This window comes from Candida jiufengensis, assembly GCF_024610255.1.
Source record: "Candida jiufengensis strain CBS 10846 chromosome Unknown scaffold2, whole genome shotgun sequence".
NCBI lineage: Eukaryota > Fungi > Ascomycota > Pichiomycetes > Serinales > Debaryomycetaceae > Lodderomyces > Lodderomyces jiufengensis.
In genome coordinates, this window is record NW_026261561.1 from 266,965 (window position 1) to 286,849 (window position 19,885).

At 28.0% G+C, this 19,885-nt stretch overlaps 7 protein-coding genes across 7 annotated transcripts; 4 read left to right on the forward strand and 3 right to left on the reverse strand. All coding sequences in view use genetic code 12, as the record gives it.

The window, feature by feature from the left end:
* Window positions 1-3,469: 3,469 nt before the first annotated feature.
* On the forward strand, window positions 3,470-5,644 carry AFT2 (Aft2p; the record flags this gene model as incomplete). Its single annotated transcript, XM_051763766.1, has 1 exon — window positions 3,470-5,644. One exon carries the CDS (start codon window positions 3,470-3,472, stop codon window positions 5,642-5,644), a length of 2,175 nt encoding a protein of 724 aa, XP_051619263.1.
* A 398-nt stretch (window positions 5,645-6,042) lies between these two features.
* On the reverse strand, window positions 6,043-7,719 carry SMF12 (divalent metal ion transporter; the record flags this gene model as incomplete). The annotated part of the gene is made up of 1 exon (XM_051763767.1): window positions 6,043-7,719. One exon carries the CDS (start codon window positions 7,717-7,719, stop codon window positions 6,043-6,045), a length of 1,677 nt encoding a protein of 558 aa, XP_051619264.1.
* A 625-nt stretch (window positions 7,720-8,344) lies between these two features.
* On the reverse strand, window positions 8,345-9,211 carry KGF54_003204 (putative phosphoric monoester hydrolase; the record flags this gene model as incomplete). The annotated part of the gene is made up of 1 exon (XM_051763768.1): window positions 8,345-9,211. One exon carries the CDS (start codon window positions 9,209-9,211, stop codon window positions 8,345-8,347), a length of 867 nt encoding a protein of 288 aa, XP_051619265.1.
* Window positions 9,212-12,138: 2,927 nt separating this feature from the next.
* Window positions 12,139-14,016, forward strand: RCK2 (serine/threonine protein kinase; the record flags this gene model as incomplete). Its single annotated transcript, XM_051763769.1, has 1 exon — window positions 12,139-14,016. One exon carries the CDS (start codon window positions 12,139-12,141, stop codon window positions 14,014-14,016), a length of 1,878 nt encoding a protein of 625 aa, XP_051619266.1.
* Window positions 14,017-14,809: 793 nt separating this feature from the next.
* Window positions 14,810-15,826, forward strand: KGF54_003206 (NADPH:quinone reductase; the record flags this gene model as incomplete). Its single annotated transcript, XM_051763770.1, has 1 exon — window positions 14,810-15,826. The coding sequence occupies one exon, from the start codon at window positions 14,810-14,812 to the stop codon at window positions 15,824-15,826; it is 1,017 nt and encodes a 338-aa protein (XP_051619267.1).
* A 27-nt stretch (window positions 15,827-15,853) lies between these two features.
* Window positions 15,854-16,399, reverse strand: KGF54_003207 (uncharacterized protein; the record flags this gene model as incomplete). The annotated part of the gene is made up of 1 exon (XM_051763771.1): window positions 15,854-16,399. One exon carries the CDS (start codon window positions 16,397-16,399, stop codon window positions 15,854-15,856), a length of 546 nt encoding a protein of 181 aa, XP_051619268.1.
* Window positions 16,400-18,246: 1,847 nt separating this feature from the next.
* KGF54_003208 (uncharacterized protein) lies at window positions 18,247-19,311 on the forward strand (the record flags this gene model as incomplete). Its single annotated transcript, XM_051763772.1, has 1 exon — window positions 18,247-19,311. The coding sequence occupies one exon, from the start codon at window positions 18,247-18,249 to the stop codon at window positions 19,309-19,311; it is 1,065 nt and encodes a 354-aa protein (XP_051619269.1).
* Between the last annotated feature and the right edge of the window lie 574 nt (window positions 19,312-19,885).

The window sequence follows — 19,885 nt, forward strand, 5'->3', positions numbered from 1 at the left end:
AAAACAAACACAATATTTGTTAAATCATGATGTAGTTGAAAGTCATTTGAATAAAATGTTTATTGACCATTTCGACTTAAAAATTAGCAAAAGTTTTAACCTAGGACCAATAGATCGTAAAGATTATTTTGTAAGATAACTCCTTTAAATGAATCACTGGAGAAAGTTCGTCAAAACAAATTACATTCAAATAATGACATACTACACATCAAACGTACTTTCCTGGTCAAATACCCATTTCTGGACAAAATTTTTAAAAATCTTAAAAACATTCAAAGCAAAGCCGGTCACTTACCGTTCCGTAGAATTTTTATCTTCAATATAGTTTTGTCAAACTCAGCTCAGCAACTTCGGCTTTGGTCATTAATAGTATCAAATCGAAGAGGTTGAGTACCAGCGTATTACTAATAATAGAATAGAAAACTCGAAAGTAAACTATTTCGATCACTGATACCATGGAGTTGATGTTTGCTTTGTGATTCAACCCTGATACATCTTTTAATTTAAGCTGAAGAAGAATTGTGTCAAATTAACGCACAAGATATTAAATTGTAGCCAAAGCTCGAAACGTATCAAGCTATACTGGACTTCCGAGATCTCCAGCTACTTTGTTTTCCATTTCGAGTATCGACTTATACTGATTGCAACCAAGTCCGTTGAAAATGGACTTCATTACATAAGCAAGCTAGCTTTGATTATGTAATGTTTAATAATAAATCGTATATTCAAATTTTAAATTAACTAAAAAACCTTATTTTAATTTAAAAATTATGTAAAAAACCTTAATTTAATATTTTTTTTTTGAAAGTATAATTTTATACACCCTTATCAGATATGAGATTATTCACAAATTGAATTAGAATAAACGAAAAGCTTACCACTAGTTTATTGGACCCGATTTAACTTACTCTAGTCCGCCTTACTTAATCGCCTCTTTGCCCTCTAACGACCTTTACCATTTGAGGCGTGTCGGAAAAATGAAAAGATAGACGGTGGACCAAAAAAAATCTTATTTTTGTGACGAAATTTACAACGACGAGAAAGGACTTAGACTTTTTATTTTTACTACCCTCAAATAATCGTTATAAAAGATAAATGGAGCGTCTCTTATGATTATATTAAATTTATTTCAAATCAATTGACCACCAAAAACATTTAATCTGTTTTTATTTACAAACAAGGGTTTGTGGATTCCTTCATCAAGCTTTCATTAATTTTTTTTTATATACCACCGGAAATATGCAGAGATATTTAATTTTAAAAGTTCGACACAATTATATTTTAGTTCTATGTCTTTTAATTAAATTCGCCCTAAGCAGTTAGAAGGACATTGTAAGTTCTCGAGCCCTTTGTTGACTTGGATCGATGATTTGTCTTATTCAAATTTAAAATTTCAGTATACGATAGAAAAGTTTTTATGTAGAAGCAAACTTTAAATTTGACTCTCGAGTCTAGATCTCGATCAAAGCAAATTAAGATTATCACAAGACCTTCAAAAACAAAGTGAAAATCAGAGGTATTGAGACTTAAGTGAAACCAAATTGAATCTAAGGTCTTTGATATCAAACTTGTATAAAACAAACGAGCCATAGATCCAGGTGCAGATTAAATATTTAATTTACATAAAAGTTGTTTTATGATTGTTCTATTGGTTTTAGCTTAAAAAATCTCGAAAAAAATTAAATTAAACTTTAAAATTAAAGTTTAGTACTGAAAAGTTTATTTATGGCGCAAGTTTCGAAGTTTAAAGTTAAAATTGTAATACTTGATTTAATTTTAGGTTTCTATTTATAGCAAAGTCAAATTTCATTCATTTGTTGAAACACACTAATTATTATGTATTTCTTATGAGATATATCAGGTAAACTATGTTTGCTTTTCCAGTAATTTTTTTATTTCAATCTCAACAGACTTGTGATTGTGTTTAGTAACTAGCCCCCAAAAACAATCAATTTTTTCAATTTTTCTTCAGGCTCTTAACTATGTAAGAAAAACTTTAATTTTTCATTTCTTTTCACTTTTAAAAGAATTAACTATTTTCGAGAAAGTACTAAATTGCTATGGTCTTTGGTCAGTATGATCAAAATATTGAATAAAAAAAATAAAATAATACTTCAAAAAAAAAAAAAAAAAAAAAAAAANTATTATATAACCTTTTTGTGTCAAGTTGGTAAGAGCTAAACTTCGTGAAGCAATAGAACATCAATAGTTTTATCGAGAAATATTGAATTAGTCAGACGCTACAAATGCTATATGTTCTGCATTCAAATTAATTAAACAATATTGATCTTATTTAAACTTGAAAATGATGTAATACATGCTAAAATTGGCCCTTCCGTGTTCAAAAGAAGGTTTAGATCTAAAGTAGTTCTTATTACTATCTCTCTCGAAATCTATATCCCTGGAAATATTTTGAGCCTTATTAGCTCCTAAAAAGCTTAGTCTGAGTACCTAATGTTTATTAATTGGTACCTACTTCTATTATTTTTTTGGGTTGGGGGTCCTACAAATGGATAAGCTTGGGTTGTATCAAAACACTTTCTTTTTTCGATTCATCAAATACTGCAACAAATACAACTAGATCTGCTTTTGATTTCAATGATGTAAATTTGTATACCTCGTTAATAATTGAATTGATTGATTGTTTTAATGTTTATTTTAGTTTAATTTTATTGTTTTATGTTATAGTTTATATGTATGTTGTTTTAAAATTTAAAGATTTTATTTAAAAAAAATAAAAAAATAAAAAAAATAAAAAATAAAAAATTTGGTTGCCATTTATAAAATTTGATCACTAAAATTTTAATAAGTTATTGATTGAATATATATATCAGATTAAATGTTTATATGAAATTTTTATCTGATTTAATCAACAATTTAATTTTCTTTCAATTAAAATATCAATTACATTGAATATATATTTTATCAAATCATAATTATTTAATCAAAAATATTACCATTAGATTCATTATCTTAGCAGCAATAAGAGAGAATAAAAATTTTACGACACAATTTTCAATACTAAAATAATTATATAATTACAACGGACTCCGTTGATGCACAATAAAGAAATTAAAACAAGAGGTTTACAATATTAATATTATTGTTGCAAAATTTCAATATTCAATTGCTTGAAAGTTTTACCTATTAATAAAGATTATATAATTATATTATCAGATTCAACAAAATTCAATAGCAAAAATAAAGCAACCAATATCATTACATTATCATCATTCGTTTAGAAAAATAACGATCATTATATATCACTAGTTTCAAACTATATTTCATCACTTGATACTACAACAACAAAAGAACGACAGTACAGAACAATTGTCACACTTTTAATATTCCCAACATAAAATATAGAGTATGATTAATTAAATTCAACCACTACACCAGTTAAAGAAAAATCACATATAGAAAATAGTAAAATTAATTATTTTCCAAAATACTACCACATTTAATCTAAATGACGGAAACGGAGAAGCAACCATATAGAATCCCATTAGATGATTTGGAATTAGAGAAACAAAGATTTATTGCAAAAGATGATATTAAACCTTGGTTACAAGATAAATTATTAAATAATAAAGGGATTCATGTAGTAATTGAAAGATCTGATACCTCAAAGATCATTTTCAAATGTAAAAATAAAGAAAAAAAGACAAAGATTATAGAATCCAAAAACAAGAAATCAAAAATACCTATAAGACGTCATACAAGTTGTCCTTTCAAAATACGAGCAAATTTTAGTTTAAGGAATAAGATATGGTCACTACTGGTAATAAATGATTATCATGATCATATAGTTGATCCACCACCAGGTCAAACAGAATCATTAGTTATACCTCAACCACAATCACAATCACAGGTCACTTCAAATTACCGTCAACAACCACAACCATTACCAGCTGGTCCTGGAATGAATTTGAGCATAAGTAATATGAACAAAAAAACTAAAATGGATGCAAATAATTTAAGAAGTTCAAAAAATAATAATAATGATAGTAATAGTAATAATAGTAATAATAGTAATGGGACTACAGATCAAAGTTCTGCAACTTCAACCTATTCTGATAAAAATTCAGATGAATACAAAGATAGTCCTCCTACTTCATTAAATTCAATAGGAGAAGATTTAGCAATGTCAATGGACGATAATAGTTCCAGTTCAACAGGTAAAACTCCATCCAAGAGGAAAAATCAACAACAACAGCAACCAAAGAAGACCAAAAAATCAAAGAAGAACCAACAAATTAAGGAGATGAATAATTATGATCAAACTAGTTTACCAAATGATGGAAATTCACAGAATCAACAAACTTATCCTCAAATTCAAGAACTAGTACAACTGCAACAAGAATATTCAGTGCCGCAACAGCAACCACTACAATATCAATATCCTCAACCACAACAACCACAGCAACAACAATTACAACATCCTCAACCACAACCAAGATCAACTCAAACTCAATCATCATTTGCATTACAAACTTTACAAAATGAAGTAAGAGATAAAGTGAGATTATTAATTTTAGAAAATAAAAATATAGCAGATAATCAGAAAACTTCATTAATTGATTCATTTGTATCACAATTATTATTAGATTATAGAAATTTTTTTAGTTCACAATTCATGCATTCATTAAAACAAAATTTATATGGCCAACAACAACAACAACAACAACAACAAAAAGTTGAGAATGGATTTATGGATGTGCCAAGTCAACAGCAACCACAGCAACAGCAACAGCAACAGCAAGTACCTGTATTCCCTCAGCAATATAAAAAGAATCCAATAAATAATTGGTTTGCAGGATCATCAGCTACACCAGTTAATGGTAACACTGCATCAATTCCTTTATCTCCTTTATTGAATGGTAACGGGGCAGAAGGAGATGATTATACAACTTCTGGTGCTGTAGATGCTGCAACATCAAACAGTATAACTGCAAATCCATTAGATAATTTACAAAATACCTCACAATTAAATGGGAATGCATCAATAGGACCAATAAATTATAATCAACAACAACAACAACAACAGCAACAACAACATCAATCAAATCAATTACCTCCATTTAACTCAATACAAAATAATTTACCACAAGTCAACCAATCTGATATTTTAGCAAATGATTCAAGAAACAACTATTCTAATAGTCACAACAACAATAATCAATCAACATTATCTTCAATCTTTTCAACAGGATCAAACGGATCAAATGGTTCACAAACAAACACAGCAACAACAGGTACAACTAATACAAATAATGGCAACACTAACAACAAAACTGATTCAATAATGCCATTACTAAATTCAACGGCATCAACCTTAAACCCATCCCACATCCTCAAGAATGGGAGTCAATACAATAACACCAACACCAACAAAACAAACCCATCATCAATTGTAAATAACCCTTACATATTCAATAACTTGAGCAATTTAAATAACTTAAGCAATTCATTTTTATTCAACGGAGGTTCACAATCATCAATAATGCATTCCAATAACAATCAAAATTCATTAACTCCACCAGTTGGTGGCTTAATTAATCTAAACAACCATCATTCTAATCAAGTCCACCCTTTAAATCAACAATCAAATCAATATAGTAATGATTTTAAATATTTTGAGTAATTAAAAAAGAATTTCAATTCGTGTGTTTTATATTATTTTTATCGGAGTTTCATTTAATTTATTAGCATAGTTTTTTTTTTTCACTAAAAGGAATTTTATAGGAGATAGATATTTATATAGTGTATAAATTTAAATTTATAATAAATATTCTTTATCGCATTAATTTTTCCAGTATAGATTTGGCTGCAAAAAAAAAGTCATTAGTATCACAAAGTCTGAAACATGTAGATTATCTGGACTATATTTTACAACCTCACGATCACGTAAAAGATCACAAAATCAAGATCTCGCTTAAATGAGTTTCTACAAAGTAGGGGAAAGATCTAGAGATCCTCATTTTACTGCAAATTTAGAGATTTTAATTCTAAATTAACCCCCTTTTTTTTATATTATAAAACCTATCCAGAAACACCATTTTTCGACATTTGATAAATAGCATAAACATTTAAAATCGAAACAAATATCCAAATTATACATGCAATAATAGTAGTTATCCAATTATTAGCCATATTTTTAAAATTATCATCATCATCACTATCTTCATTCAAATCAATTTTAACTTTCATTATCTTTTTAGAACAAGTGAAATAAATCAATGGAGCAGTTAGTGGAGGTAATAATATGGATATAATAACTTGTGAAATATTTAAAGCAACACCCATTGCATTTCTTCCGATACATAAACTTATAATTAGACAAGGCACAATGGATATTGATCTTGTAATTAATCTTCTTAACCATGGTTTTAATGTCCATTGAATATGACCTTCAGAAACAACTTGTCCTGCTATTGTACAAACAATACCAGCACTTTGGCCACTAAACAATAAAGCAACCATGAAAATTGTACCCATTGCCGGTGCGATAGTTTTAGATAATAAATCATGAATTGTATATAAATCTGCATCAATAGCTTCTGGTGTTCCATATAATGTTGAACCTGCAACAATCAAAATTGCAGAGTTGACAAACAATGCTAATGTGAATAAAGTAATAATTAATTCGATTATTGAATACTTTAATGAATAATTAATAGCTTTGTAGGATGGTTTGTAGTTATTGTAAAAAAAATCCGATTCTTTTTCATAATTTGATTTTTCCATGTTGGCTGAATTTTCATAAATTTCATTCAATTTAACATATCCATGTTTAACATCAAATTCTCTTAATCTTGGTTGAACTAATCCTGAACCTAAAAACAAGGAATGAATCATTACAGTTGATCCAATAATTGAAGTAGCTATAGTCATACCATTACCTCTAAACATTTCTTTACTTGGTATATAACCTAAAAATACATCTCTAGCATCTGCATGAATTCTTGATAATTGTATAGCAAAACATATAACAACAACAAGCACTAGAACTCCAACTGTGGTTTCAAAAATTTTGACGAATTTCATAGATGATGTATCTGCTCTATAAGTCATCAATACAAATAATACATCAACAATGGTAATAACAACACCAGCAGGTAAGGGTATTTTCAATAATATATTCAAAGCAATTGCAGATCCAATAACTTCAGCAACATCAGTAGCAATAATTGCCAACTCTGCTAATACCCATAACACCAAGTTCAACTTTTTGGGTAGATATTCTCTACAACATCTTGCTAAATCATACCCAGTAACACTTCCCAATTTGATACATAAACTTTGTAAAAAAATCGCTATAATGTTTGATAAAAATGTAATGAACAATAAATGATACTTATTATTTGCACCTGCTGTTACTGCTGTTGAATAATTACCAGGATCTAAATATGCAACTGATATGATTATCGCTGGACCTACAAATGATATATATTTTTTAATGATGTATAATGCCTTTTGGAAATTAGTTTTGGAGTTGTATATTGTTTCTTCTGATGTAGATTGAGATAATGTTCTCGTTAGATCTTGTTGATCTTTTTGCTCACTTAATTCTTTAACAGACGTTATATTTGTAGTTGATGAAGTATTGTCATGTGCGGTAGATGAAGTCTCATTAATGGAAGCATGGTTTGATTGATTAGATTGTGACTTCGTAAATCTTGATTTAATTATTTTGGTTAGTTCGATAGATCTTGACATATTATTTAGTAATTTAATTGATCTTGTACCTCGAAATTATTTTCTTAATCTTTTGCTTTTTATGTGGGGATATTTTGAATGAATAGCAAAGTTATAGCTCGACTATATCTGGCTCCCGTGCTCGACTTTTATATATGACTAAGTTTAATAGGTAAATATGTTTGATCTTTTTCTAGATTATAGTTGATATTTTAGTATCTTGCTCATATAAAATTAGTTAACTTTTAAATATTTTTATTAATTTTTTTTTATTTTTTTTTTTATTACAAACAAAGAGATAAATAAATGGTTACCGGAAAAGGACTCGATAATAGTTCCGATTTATTTTCGTAAATGTGCACAAAAAGTTTAGTTAATACCCAATTAGGCTAAGTCATAGCTGGACGTAATTAAGCACCACGAATACGAAGATTTCGCTAAAAGCACTGACAAATCATCTTGGAAGACTGAGTTGAAATATAACGGCTTATTTAAAGTATAGGCAAGGCTTGTGAAGGAGTATTAGAGCAAATTCTCATCGAGCATATAAAAACTTCTACACGGGTTATGTTGTATTCAGCTTTTTAAGACAATCTATTAATCTATATGATTACTTGGATCAAAGCTAATCTATTTTTCTATAAGTCTATTTAGTAGTTTCTTTAACCTCTTCATTAGCTTTAACTTTTGAATTTTCAACGAAATTTTTAACAGGAACACCATCATCAACTATACTTTTCAATTTTGATAATATATCCTTAAAATCATTAAATTCAGTAAATGCAACGTTTTCTCTAACACAAAATTTAATAAGATCACGACCACTTTTGGCAAATAATAAACTATCAGTATCTTCATCAGATTTATCATTATTATCATTTTTCTCCAAACTTTTTGAAATTTCTTCAAGTTTTTCTGCCAGTGAAGCATCACTAATACCATCACCTGCGTAAAAAAGTTTTGGCATGCTTGGTAAACCGTCTAAGTCTTGATTTTGAGCTGCTGAAAACCCATGTGCTTCTAAATATTCTGTAATTGATTTTGATTTATCATGACCAAAATGTGAATCTGGATGTTTAAAAATTATTTCCCAGTTTTTACCATTATCATCTACTCTAACATCATTTGATAATATTTGAATTTTTGAAACAGCTTCTTCACCAACTAATTTAGTTAATAATGCAGAAATAATTGGAGTCATTCCTGAACTAACAACAATAATTGGAATTTTTCTAGCTTCACAATAGTTATAAAATTCTTTAAATCCAGGATCTAATTTGACATTTTTCAATAAATATTCAATACATTCATTAAATGGTGTTGGAATTGATTCTAACATTTCTCTAAATCCATCTCTAAAACTTAAACTTCCTTCTAATATTTTATCATTTATAATTTTTCTTTTTGGGTAACCCATACCTAAATTATCAGTAAGGTAGTCATTTGAGTCTTCTAATGTGACTGTACCATCCCAATCGGTGAAGAAAATAGCTGGTGGTGGAGTTGTAGACATTTTTGTATGGTTGTTTCAGAATCACTGATCGGTTGGAAAAAACAGCAATTTGAATTTTAAGTGAACGTTTCCAGTTTGATAAAAATGCACGACCCACGATTTCACATGAATTTAATAGAAATCCAAGAATGAAAATGCATTCACTTGTTGAGATTGTAGAAATGTTATGCAACTTCAATGTTAGTATTTCAAAATTTTGTGTTTATTATCTTTGTATCTGATGATTCAGATCGTATCCTTAATTTCGCGTTAGCCATAATTATATACCCCAGATTTCAGATCTCACTCAAGGAAATATTTAATTTTTTGCACTGGATTTGAAACAAATTTTTTGTCAAAATATTTTAACAATTACAAGATAATAAAATATGCAACTTCTCGAGGCATAATCAGGAGTATGAACGGGTTTGGGAATATTGGGTATGATTTAGAAAATTATACAGTACTGAACGTAAGTAAATAATATTTGAAACGTCAAACGGACTAGAATGATATTCAAAAAAGGACTTCCTCAGTTGGACTTCCGAGAGTAAAAAATAAAAATTAAGGAACCAAGATTAAAATAAAATTGATCAACAATATGGACTTCGCAAATTATCTGTACCTCGTAACCTCAATTTATAAACATGTTTTAAACTTTAAAAAATTTACTGATTTTGAATCTTTTCACAAATTTAGATCAGGATTGATAAAATTGGAGTAAATTATTGTGGCATGTGAATTCAGATTCACTTACTTTAGAACTTATTTTGAGTCCTGCAATATTTCTCGAGCCAGAAAGAAAGCGAATTAACTTTCTCTGTGAGTCCGAGACTTCTTCTAAACTAGATGTTGCTCAAACTAATGAGACAAGTCTATTTGGGAATCCATGACCCTCATTAGTTTATGGCCGATTTGAAATTTAATTGCTCTCTAAAAATTTTTCATGTTGAAAGTTTTTAACGCATTAGTCTTTTGCTATCCAACCAAATTAGGCATCATTGCCGAAATAGATCTATTTATAACTTTATTTATGAAAAATTTAAGACATGTGTTTCACCAGATGGTTAGATCTAGATCCATACATGTTTATCTTACAAGAAGTAGTGAGCTCTGTCTCTTTAACTTGTTAAATTTCATCAATACCTCCAATAATTAAGATTTTAAAATTTAAACTATTGTGCGAATATTTTACGAAAACTTAAATATCGTCTACTAATATAAACTTTTTATTGTTTTTTTTTTTAAATCTTTAACGGCTCTGATTGATAATGCTCAAAAAGTTTAAATTATTATTGATCAATGGAAACTTGAATTTGTTTAGAGTTAAAATTTATTTAGTCAAGCTTGAGCCTTTTAATTTTCGCTAAGCAAATTTCACTTTTCCTGGTGTAGTTTTAGTCAATGTTGGTCAAACCATATTTATTTATGAATATGAAAGGTCCGAACAAAACGTAAGAAGTTTAAGAAAAAAATGGTGCCAAACTAATATTATATTTCAGAGTGGGTTAAACCTAATTTGTTTTAAAACTTTGGTCACTTTTCTCATTTCAATGCACAATATGGCGCAAAACCTGCTATTTTTGATTTTATAAAATTGATCCATATTGGACGTATACTCAAAATCTTTTCACATAAATTTAATTTGAAGACAGTGTATTACAATTTTATTTATAAAAATGAATGGCTATAGAATGGCTCACTACAAAAAACAGGGAGGAATCAAATGATTCACTTATAGACGAAACTCAAGACTGTTCTAGAATTTGATTTTCTTTATAGAATTTGTGGAAAAAAATTTTTATTTTTTTTTTTTCTTAAAAAAATTTCTGTTTCAAATTTGTTTAAAAAATTGGATTGCTATCTTAGTCTTTTTTTAAACTTTTATAATCTTTAAATAATAATGATATCATTTGAATTAAAGTATTTTAGTATACTCATTTATCCATTATACGTAATTTAAAATGATTAGATTTGAAAGAGGAAGGTGATATAAGATATGTAGAAACTTTTGTTATAGAACTGGAGAAATGTTACTATGAAACGTTGATGTAAAAAAATATTCTTGATATATTTGATTTTAATTTCTTTCTATTGTCTAAATTTATTATGTGGAATTCGGGACACCTCAACAGACTGAATTCCATATAAAAAAATATTTATTCTAAACAATATTTTATAGTGTCGAAGAACAATATCAATGAACCAAATTCTCCTTTTTTAGTTTCAAATATTTTCCGGAATACCTAATGGAAATGTCAAACTCATGGAACAATAGTACTATTCAAACTATATCTAAAAGGTTAGGTTCTTAAATTATTAACCAGAATTATCTTTGTTTAACAATTAATTTTCAAGATTTTAATTAAAAAATAAATAAATTGCTTTATTGCTAAATTTTGTGTATATTCTTAATGTATTTCATGCAAATGATATTAAATTTTAAGATTTGAACCAATTTTTTAATATCATTAGTAAGTAAGTAAAGTAAGTATTATAATTTGTCTAAAATCTAATTTATAATAGAATTAATATCAACAAATTTTCAAAATTTTTATTTTATTTGTTATCATATATCTTTCTTTCTTTCTTTCTTTCAATTTTAATTTTAATTTCATTAACTTTTATTAGACGATCATCATAAAACTTATAATTTTTACCATATAGAATATATTAGAATCAATTTTTAGATATATAATTTAACATTCAATTAATTCGTCAATTTTAACTCAAATTAGATCGTCAAATTAAACAATCTTTTTAAGCAAATTTCATTAAATTTTAATAAATTTTCATTGAAACTTTCAAGTGGTTATAATAAAGAAAAATTATAATAATCTTTTGAAAAACCCACAAAATAAAATTCCGTTTTATAATATTTCAAATTTTATAAATTTCAATTACAATTTCATTTTAACAACCAAATCACTTCAAGTCACACAGCACCAATGTTTGAAAATTTAAAAGCTTTTATAAGACATGGCAAACAAGCCAATGATATGAAAAAGAAACCAACCACTTCCCTTGATACAAATACTTCACCATTATCAACAGAATTTGCAACAAATATAACATCAGATTCAAATTTTGCAAATGAAAATCCATTTGGTTCAAATTATCAAATCATAGATAGTTATAACCCTTCTGATAAACAATATCAACAATATCAACAAGAATATGAACAACAATTACAACAACAGTTAGCAGAACAAGGACAACAAGGACAACAACAACAACAACAAAATACAGGAATATATAATAATAGTACTGATGCTTTCACCAGTAACACCAGTAATTATTCAGATGTTACATTAAATGAACCAAATCAAGAACAAGATTATAATAAATTAGCAGCTCAAATGGTTGAAGAAGAAATTAAACAAAAACAAAAATCCAAAAATAAGAAATATCCGAATTTGGATAATTACCAAGTATTGGATCAAATGGGAGAAGGAGCGTTTTCAGTAGTTTATAGAGCAAAACATTTAAAAACAAACAAAGAAGTGGCTATAAAAATATTAAGAAAATTTCAAATGGATCAACAACAAAAACAAGCAGTATTAAAAGAAGTTACGATAATGAGGCTATTAAATCACTCAAACGTAGTTAAATTTATTGAATTTATTGATTCACCAGTTTATTATTATATTGTACAAGAATTAGTAAGTGGTGGAGAAATTTTTACAATGATTGTAAAATATACTTATTTATCAGAAGATTTATCAAGATGGATTATAAAACAAGTTGCATTAGCTATAAGATACTTACATGAAGAAGTTGGAATAGTTCATAGGGATATAAAACCAGAAAACTTATTATTCGAACCAATTGAATTTCAAGCTAGTGCTAATCCAGTATCAAAATTAAGAAAAAGTGATGATCCAAACACTAAAAAAGATGAAGGTGATTTTACTCCAAATGTAGGTGGTGGTGGAATTGGTATAGTCAAATTAGCCGATTTCGGATTAAGTAAACAGATATGGGAACATAATACTAAAACTCCATGTGGTACAGTTGGTTATACAGCACCAGAAATTGTAAGAGATGAAAGATATTCGAAAGAAGTTGATATGTGGGCAATGGGTTGTGTATTATATACTTTATTATGTGGTTTCCCACCTTTTTATGATGAAAGAATTGAAACATTAACTGAAAAAGTAGCAAAAGGTCAATTTACATTTTTACAACCATGGTGGGATGAAATTAGTCAAGATGCTAAAAATTGTGTAAGTAATTTATTAACAGTTGATCCAAAAAGAAGATATACAATAGATGAATTTTTACAAGATCCATGGATGAATAAAGAATCACCAAAACCCAAAACAACAGCATCAAGTATACCACAACATATTAAAAATTCACATCCAATCCAATCACAAAATAATAATCAATCACAAACAAAATATTCTAAAAAATTCAAAGCACAATCATCAACACATCAAGATCTTTATTCCCCAGCTGCAGTTGCATTAAGAGATGCTTTCGATATATCAACAGCAGTACATAGAATGGGAGAAGAAGCAGCATTATCATCAAAATATAATAATCAACAACCAAATATTGAAGATTTAATTGAAGAAGAAGAAGAAGAAAATGAAGAAGATGTAAGTCATTCAGGTAGAGTTTTACAACATCATCAAAAAACTCCACAATCTCAAAAATATAATAATACATCAAGAGTACCTAGATCTGCTGGTGGAACTAATAGACAAAAACAACAACAACAACAAGTTTTCAAAATTAATAATGGATTTGATCTTAATTTGGGTGGTGCTTCAATTATTGAAAGAAGAAAAAATAAACAAATTCCAATTCGATCAAGTTAGATTGAAGAAAGGTTGTTTGTTATTATATTTTGCATACTTATTAAAAAAGAACAAGTTTTAGATTCATGTTTCAATTTCAGTTTTGGTTATTAGATTTTTCATTTTATTTTTATTCGAGTATTATCTTTAAGACAAAAAAGAATTAGAGAAGGGCTGGACAAATATTCATTAGTAAATTCTTAGATATAAATTTTAGATTTGTTTAATAGATAAATTTTTATTTCGAATTTGAATTTGCAACTTGAACTCTCGTAATATTGGAGCTATAAGTAGAGAGTGGAATGCAATAGATTGTAATATCATGTTGGCTCAACGCAATAATCAGAACTCAAAACTTTAATCTTTTGTTAATGTTACAATCAAGGGGTTACTTTGAAACACATTACTTTAAACTTTGAAACAAATTAGAATTCCGTTTTGCCTGCGTCTTAATCTTTACAAATAAAATATGGTAGCTTTACTTTACAGATTTTGTGGTTCATAGTCTCCCAAAATTTCCACATACAAATTTAGTAAAGATTAATAATCAAATTTAATAAACCACACATTTACTCAACAATTTTGGGTATTGATATATTTAAAGATTAATAATCAATTCAATAAACCAAAGATTAATAATCAATTTTGAACAAACCACACATTTCTTCAAAAATTTGGATTGGAGTATATATATATATATGTATAAAATCCCATTATTAAATCCAATTAAGTTCAATTTTATACCAAATTACTTTTTAGACCTCAATTTCATATTTACAAACAATTTACAAGAAATTTTTCAATAATAAATAAAATGTCAAAAGAAATTCCAAAAACTCAATCAGCAGTATATATTAACGAATTAGGAGAATACGATAAGATCAAATTTGATAATTCAATTCCTACTCCAAAAATAGAATCATCAAATGAAATAATTGTTAAGAATTATTACGCAGGTATAAATTTCATTGAAGCTTATTTCAGAAAAGGTATTTATCCAGTTGGTAAATTTCCTTATGTTTTCGGTAGAGAAGCAAGTGGAGAAGTTGTTGCAGTTGGAGATGATGTTAAAAATTTAAAAGTTGGTGATAAAATTGCTTATTTATCTCCTGGTACTTTTGCTCAATATACAAAAATTACAACTAATGATCATAAATATATTAAATTACCAGCTAATTCAACTGATGAAGATTTAAAAATTTTTGGTTCATTATTACTTCAAGGATTAACTGCTTTAACTTTTATAAATGAAGCTTATAAAGTACAAAAGGGAGATAATATTTTGGTTTGGGCAGCAGCTGGTGGTGTTGGTAAGATTTTAACTCAATTAATAACAAATTTAGGTGCAAATGTTATAGCTATTGCATCAACTGATGAAAAATTGAAATTAGCTAAAGAAAATGGTGCTAAATACTTAATTAATTCATCAACTGATGATATTGAAGGGAAAGTTAAAGAATTTACTAATGGAAAAGGAGTTGATGCTTCTTTTGATTCTGTTGGAAAAGATACTTTTAAAACTTCATTAAATTCATTGAAAAGAAAAGGTACTTTTATATCTTATGGTAATTCTTCAGGTCCTGTTGAAAATTTCGGATTAGGTATATTAACACCAAAGAATATAAAATTAGCAAGACCAACATTAAATTCATACATTGTTACACAAGAAGAATGGGATCATTACTCTCAAGAATTATTAAAACTTTATAAAGAAGGTAAATTTAAATTTGATATTTACAAGACTTATGATTTAAAAGATTATAAACAAGCAACTCAAGATTTAGAAGGTAGAAAAACTCACGGAAAATTAACTTTGAAAATTCCTCAATAAATTTTGTATTTAAACTATGTATAATTTTTATAATTTAGGTCGACTTTTTTCATACTTTATCAAATCTTCTGGTGTAGCTATTCCATATACAAACGTTCCTTCATCATTTGTTATTATAGCGAAATAATTATTATCTCTATTAAAAAAACTAGCTAAATCTTCCAATGGACTAAATGGAGTCAACACAGAGTATCGTTTCCCTGTATTTGGTTTTAAAATTGTAGTTTTTAAAGATGTGGAATTAGTTGTTGGTTCTTTATTATTTTGATATTTACGTTGAGTTGATTTATTAAACCAATACATATATTTCATCACTTTTTCGTTACCGTTTATTTTAGAATTATTATTTATCTCATCTAAATTCAATACACCTAATAATTTTTTATTAATTTCATGAATTATAGGTAAAAAAGTAAAATCATATTCAAACCCAATTTGTATAGCATCTTTTATTGAAGTTGATGGATTTATTGATATAGCTGGTGGTAAGTCTAAATCTTCTATCGTTGCTCCTCTATAATCTCTTGTTTTGAAAATGTGATTTTTAGGTTCTTGTTGTGATGATGTTGACATTGTTGTTTTAGTCTTGTTGATAGAGTATTAATTATGATCTTATGATGTTTGAGATTTTTACAAATGTTTCGCTAATTTTTAACGCCCGACATAATTTATTTTTGACCCCGTTATTTGTTTATTAAATAAGTCTTATTGATCAACCAAATCTTTTTCCTTCAAACAGAGCAATGAAATTTGTTAACTTTTAATCAATTCTCATTCTATAGTTTGCATTAAGTTCTCCTTGACGGGGTGGAAAAATCTGGAGTGAGTTGTTTGCTGTAATTTTGTTGTAAATTGCATACTTAACAAACGGTGCGAATTAAATTCTGCGCGACAAAAATATTTTTGGATAACGACATTAATCTTGGTTTTATTGTATCCGAAATTATTAATGATGATTAGATTTTGTGTAACTGTATTGTAATTGATAGATTTTCAAAACAAGATTTGCAAGAAATTATTTGAGTCTAGGATCAAATTCAAAGAAGTAGATCTGATGAAGCTATAGGGAACTTTTCACCATAAACACAATGAAAATAGATATGGAGAGCAAAGAGCAAAAAATACTATAGGGTAATATTAAATACAAAGAGATAGTGAAGATCCTTTTTCGTATTAAAAAGTGATCAAATTATTTTGTACGAATCATTATTACCCCGTAAAGAAATGTAAGCAATTGAAAAAACAATCTAGCTATTAATTCTTTTTAACATATTAGTGAATTCATTTTCGGACCAATAGGCACTTCAAATCTATTTTCAGTTTCAATATTTGCTCAAATTGTATAGATGTTACATTATTTATAATACACTCAGTCGAAAAATAATTTATACTTTGATGGTTTTTTCAACCACTCAATTGGCTCGTAATTTTTTAACTTCGTAATAATAAAACTTTTATTGTTTCAATTGAACGGCACAATTTAATATCATAACCAAATCATCTTCCTTATGAAATGCGTTTGGTGGCTTTTGAGTGTAAAATGTAATTGATAATGCCAAGCTGATATTGCACACAAGCTGCAATCTTGATTATAAGTCTTCCAAATTACTATGTACAATTATTAAAAAAAAACAAAAACAAGAGCGTATTTGAAATCAATTGAAATTCAAAGCTGATAATTGAAAGGGTAGAACAAATGAGCATTCCTAAAATATGCGTTTGATGTAAGTTCACAACCAATTGAATTAAAATTCAGGGATGTAAATTTATTACATCATTTTCAGGAAACTGATAGATAAGATATACTTACCATTTTATATTTATCTTTCTTTGTAAAAAAATTAAGTTATAGTTTCATCATTTAAAGATATTTGGGTTATAGCAGATTCTTTAAGAGAAGTATTAGATAAAACATTTCCTTAATACTTTAAATATGTAGAAAATTTGTATTTATGTATTTATGTATTAGCAAATTCAAGTAAATATTTATTTAAAAAACTATAATGTGATTATAAAAGACAATCGCCAAACTAAATCACAATACATAGATAGTATATTTAAGATATTTCTAAAAGTTTATAATTTAATAAAAATCAGATTGGAAGGACTGGAAATTAAAGGTTTTTATAAAAGTCCTATTGTTTAAAAGTCTAACAATGGTTATGCAAATCGTAATTCACACGTGTAAAGTTTTCTAATATACTTAGAATTAAAAAATTAAGGATATATAAAGTTCAATCCATTTCAAGTAAAACTTCAAGTCATGAATGAATTTAAAAAGTTGGTCTTGGTTTTGATCAAATTACAAATAGAAGAAATATAGCTAACCAAGGTTAATTATTACACTATGAAAATCCAAAAGAGCCGGTGATGAGCAAAAGTTGCTTCATTATGTCAAGTACCTCGTTGTATTTCTGCTTATGGTTTTATTAATTTTTATTGGGATCATCACTTTTTATCATAAAGGTTCAGATCTTGATTCGCTTAAACTTCGTGATGTTAGAGGTTTGATACCATATTCTCCTAGAAATTTGGAACTTATGTCACCTTACCATGTTATAGAAAGAAGAAACTTCTGGGCTTGGTTTACTGCTGCTGCAATTGGAGGATTTTTGGTTGCTGCTGCAGGTATGGCAGGTGCTTGGTGGGTAAATGCTTGTGGAACTACTGCAGCGCTTGCAACACCTACATGCTGGTATGCTGCTGCTGGTATAGCTGTAGTTGCAGGACTTGGAACTGCTTTAACTGCTGCTGCTGGTGCTAATCTTGGTAATGCTAAAAGAGATGATGATACGTTAGAGTTGGAAATTGCCAGACATGGCTATTTAGGCAAGTATCATATTGATGAACATTATAATACCACTGCCCATCAAAAAATTTTGTCAATTCTTTCAGAGAGCCATGGTTTTAGCAATGTTAGAACATTTACCATTGGTACAGAGGATGTTGATTTAAATGAAAGAGACGGAGACGAAACTGAGATTCTTCCAAACGTGATTTCTTGGGAATCATCATATGGTAATCATTCAGCTGCTTACACAAATAAATTAATTGATGTAATTGAAATGGCCCAGCAAATTCAAAAGTCCCAACCAATACCAGCAGGTTTGGATAATATCGATCATTTAATGGGTAATAAAACTATGCAAAAGAGACAAAATTATTTTGATGTTGATTATGTAACATGGAATTGGGATAATGGTAATCAAGATTTAGAGCGTACTTTGACACAAGATAGAGGAATGGAAGAAATGTGGGAATATGATCAAGAAGTTCCAGATTATTTTCATAATAATGGTGGTTGGAAATTCTGCGGTACAGCAACAGTCAACCCTAATCCAGGTCAAAATGAAGGATACGATCAATTAGGACAAGATAATGCTTTGCACGGGGAGTTTTATTTCAACACATATGGAGGTGTAGATGGTTATTGTAATGACAATAAAGATGGTGCACAATGTAGTGATGGAGGTTGTGGAAATTAACATGCTCTTTTTGAAATGAGCAAAGATATTGTTGATAGAATTAAAGAACTTCCCTGCTCAATTGTATTGTTTTCGGTTTTTTTTATAAGTTAGACAAAATTTTTTTATAACATTTATATATCAGCCCCTAAATATATGTAATAAAAACTGATCGAGTAGCTCTCAATCGAAGACCTGAAAGTTCTCAGAATTCTCGATTCCCAGTAATCAAAACGTTTTGTATTTACGACTTCAATCACGATAAAAGCCTATTTGAGTATTAGAATCGCATTCAGAATGCATCAATCATACATATACTATTAAATCTCTATTTATAAATTATTCTTAGCGATAACAAAAAATGTCAAACCCAATCCGCCTACAAGTACGCATAAGCCTAAACCGACATACAAATGCTGTAATGTAATTGCATTATCTAAAGAAGTTTTATAAAATTTCAGTACTATAATGCCCCCTAATATTGCTCCAAAGATCAAAATACCTGAAATTCCAGCTAAGAGGAACCACATGAACCACCAGTCTTGTTTATTTGGATTGGGAGTTAGATTAAGACTCATTTCATCGTTCGTACTAA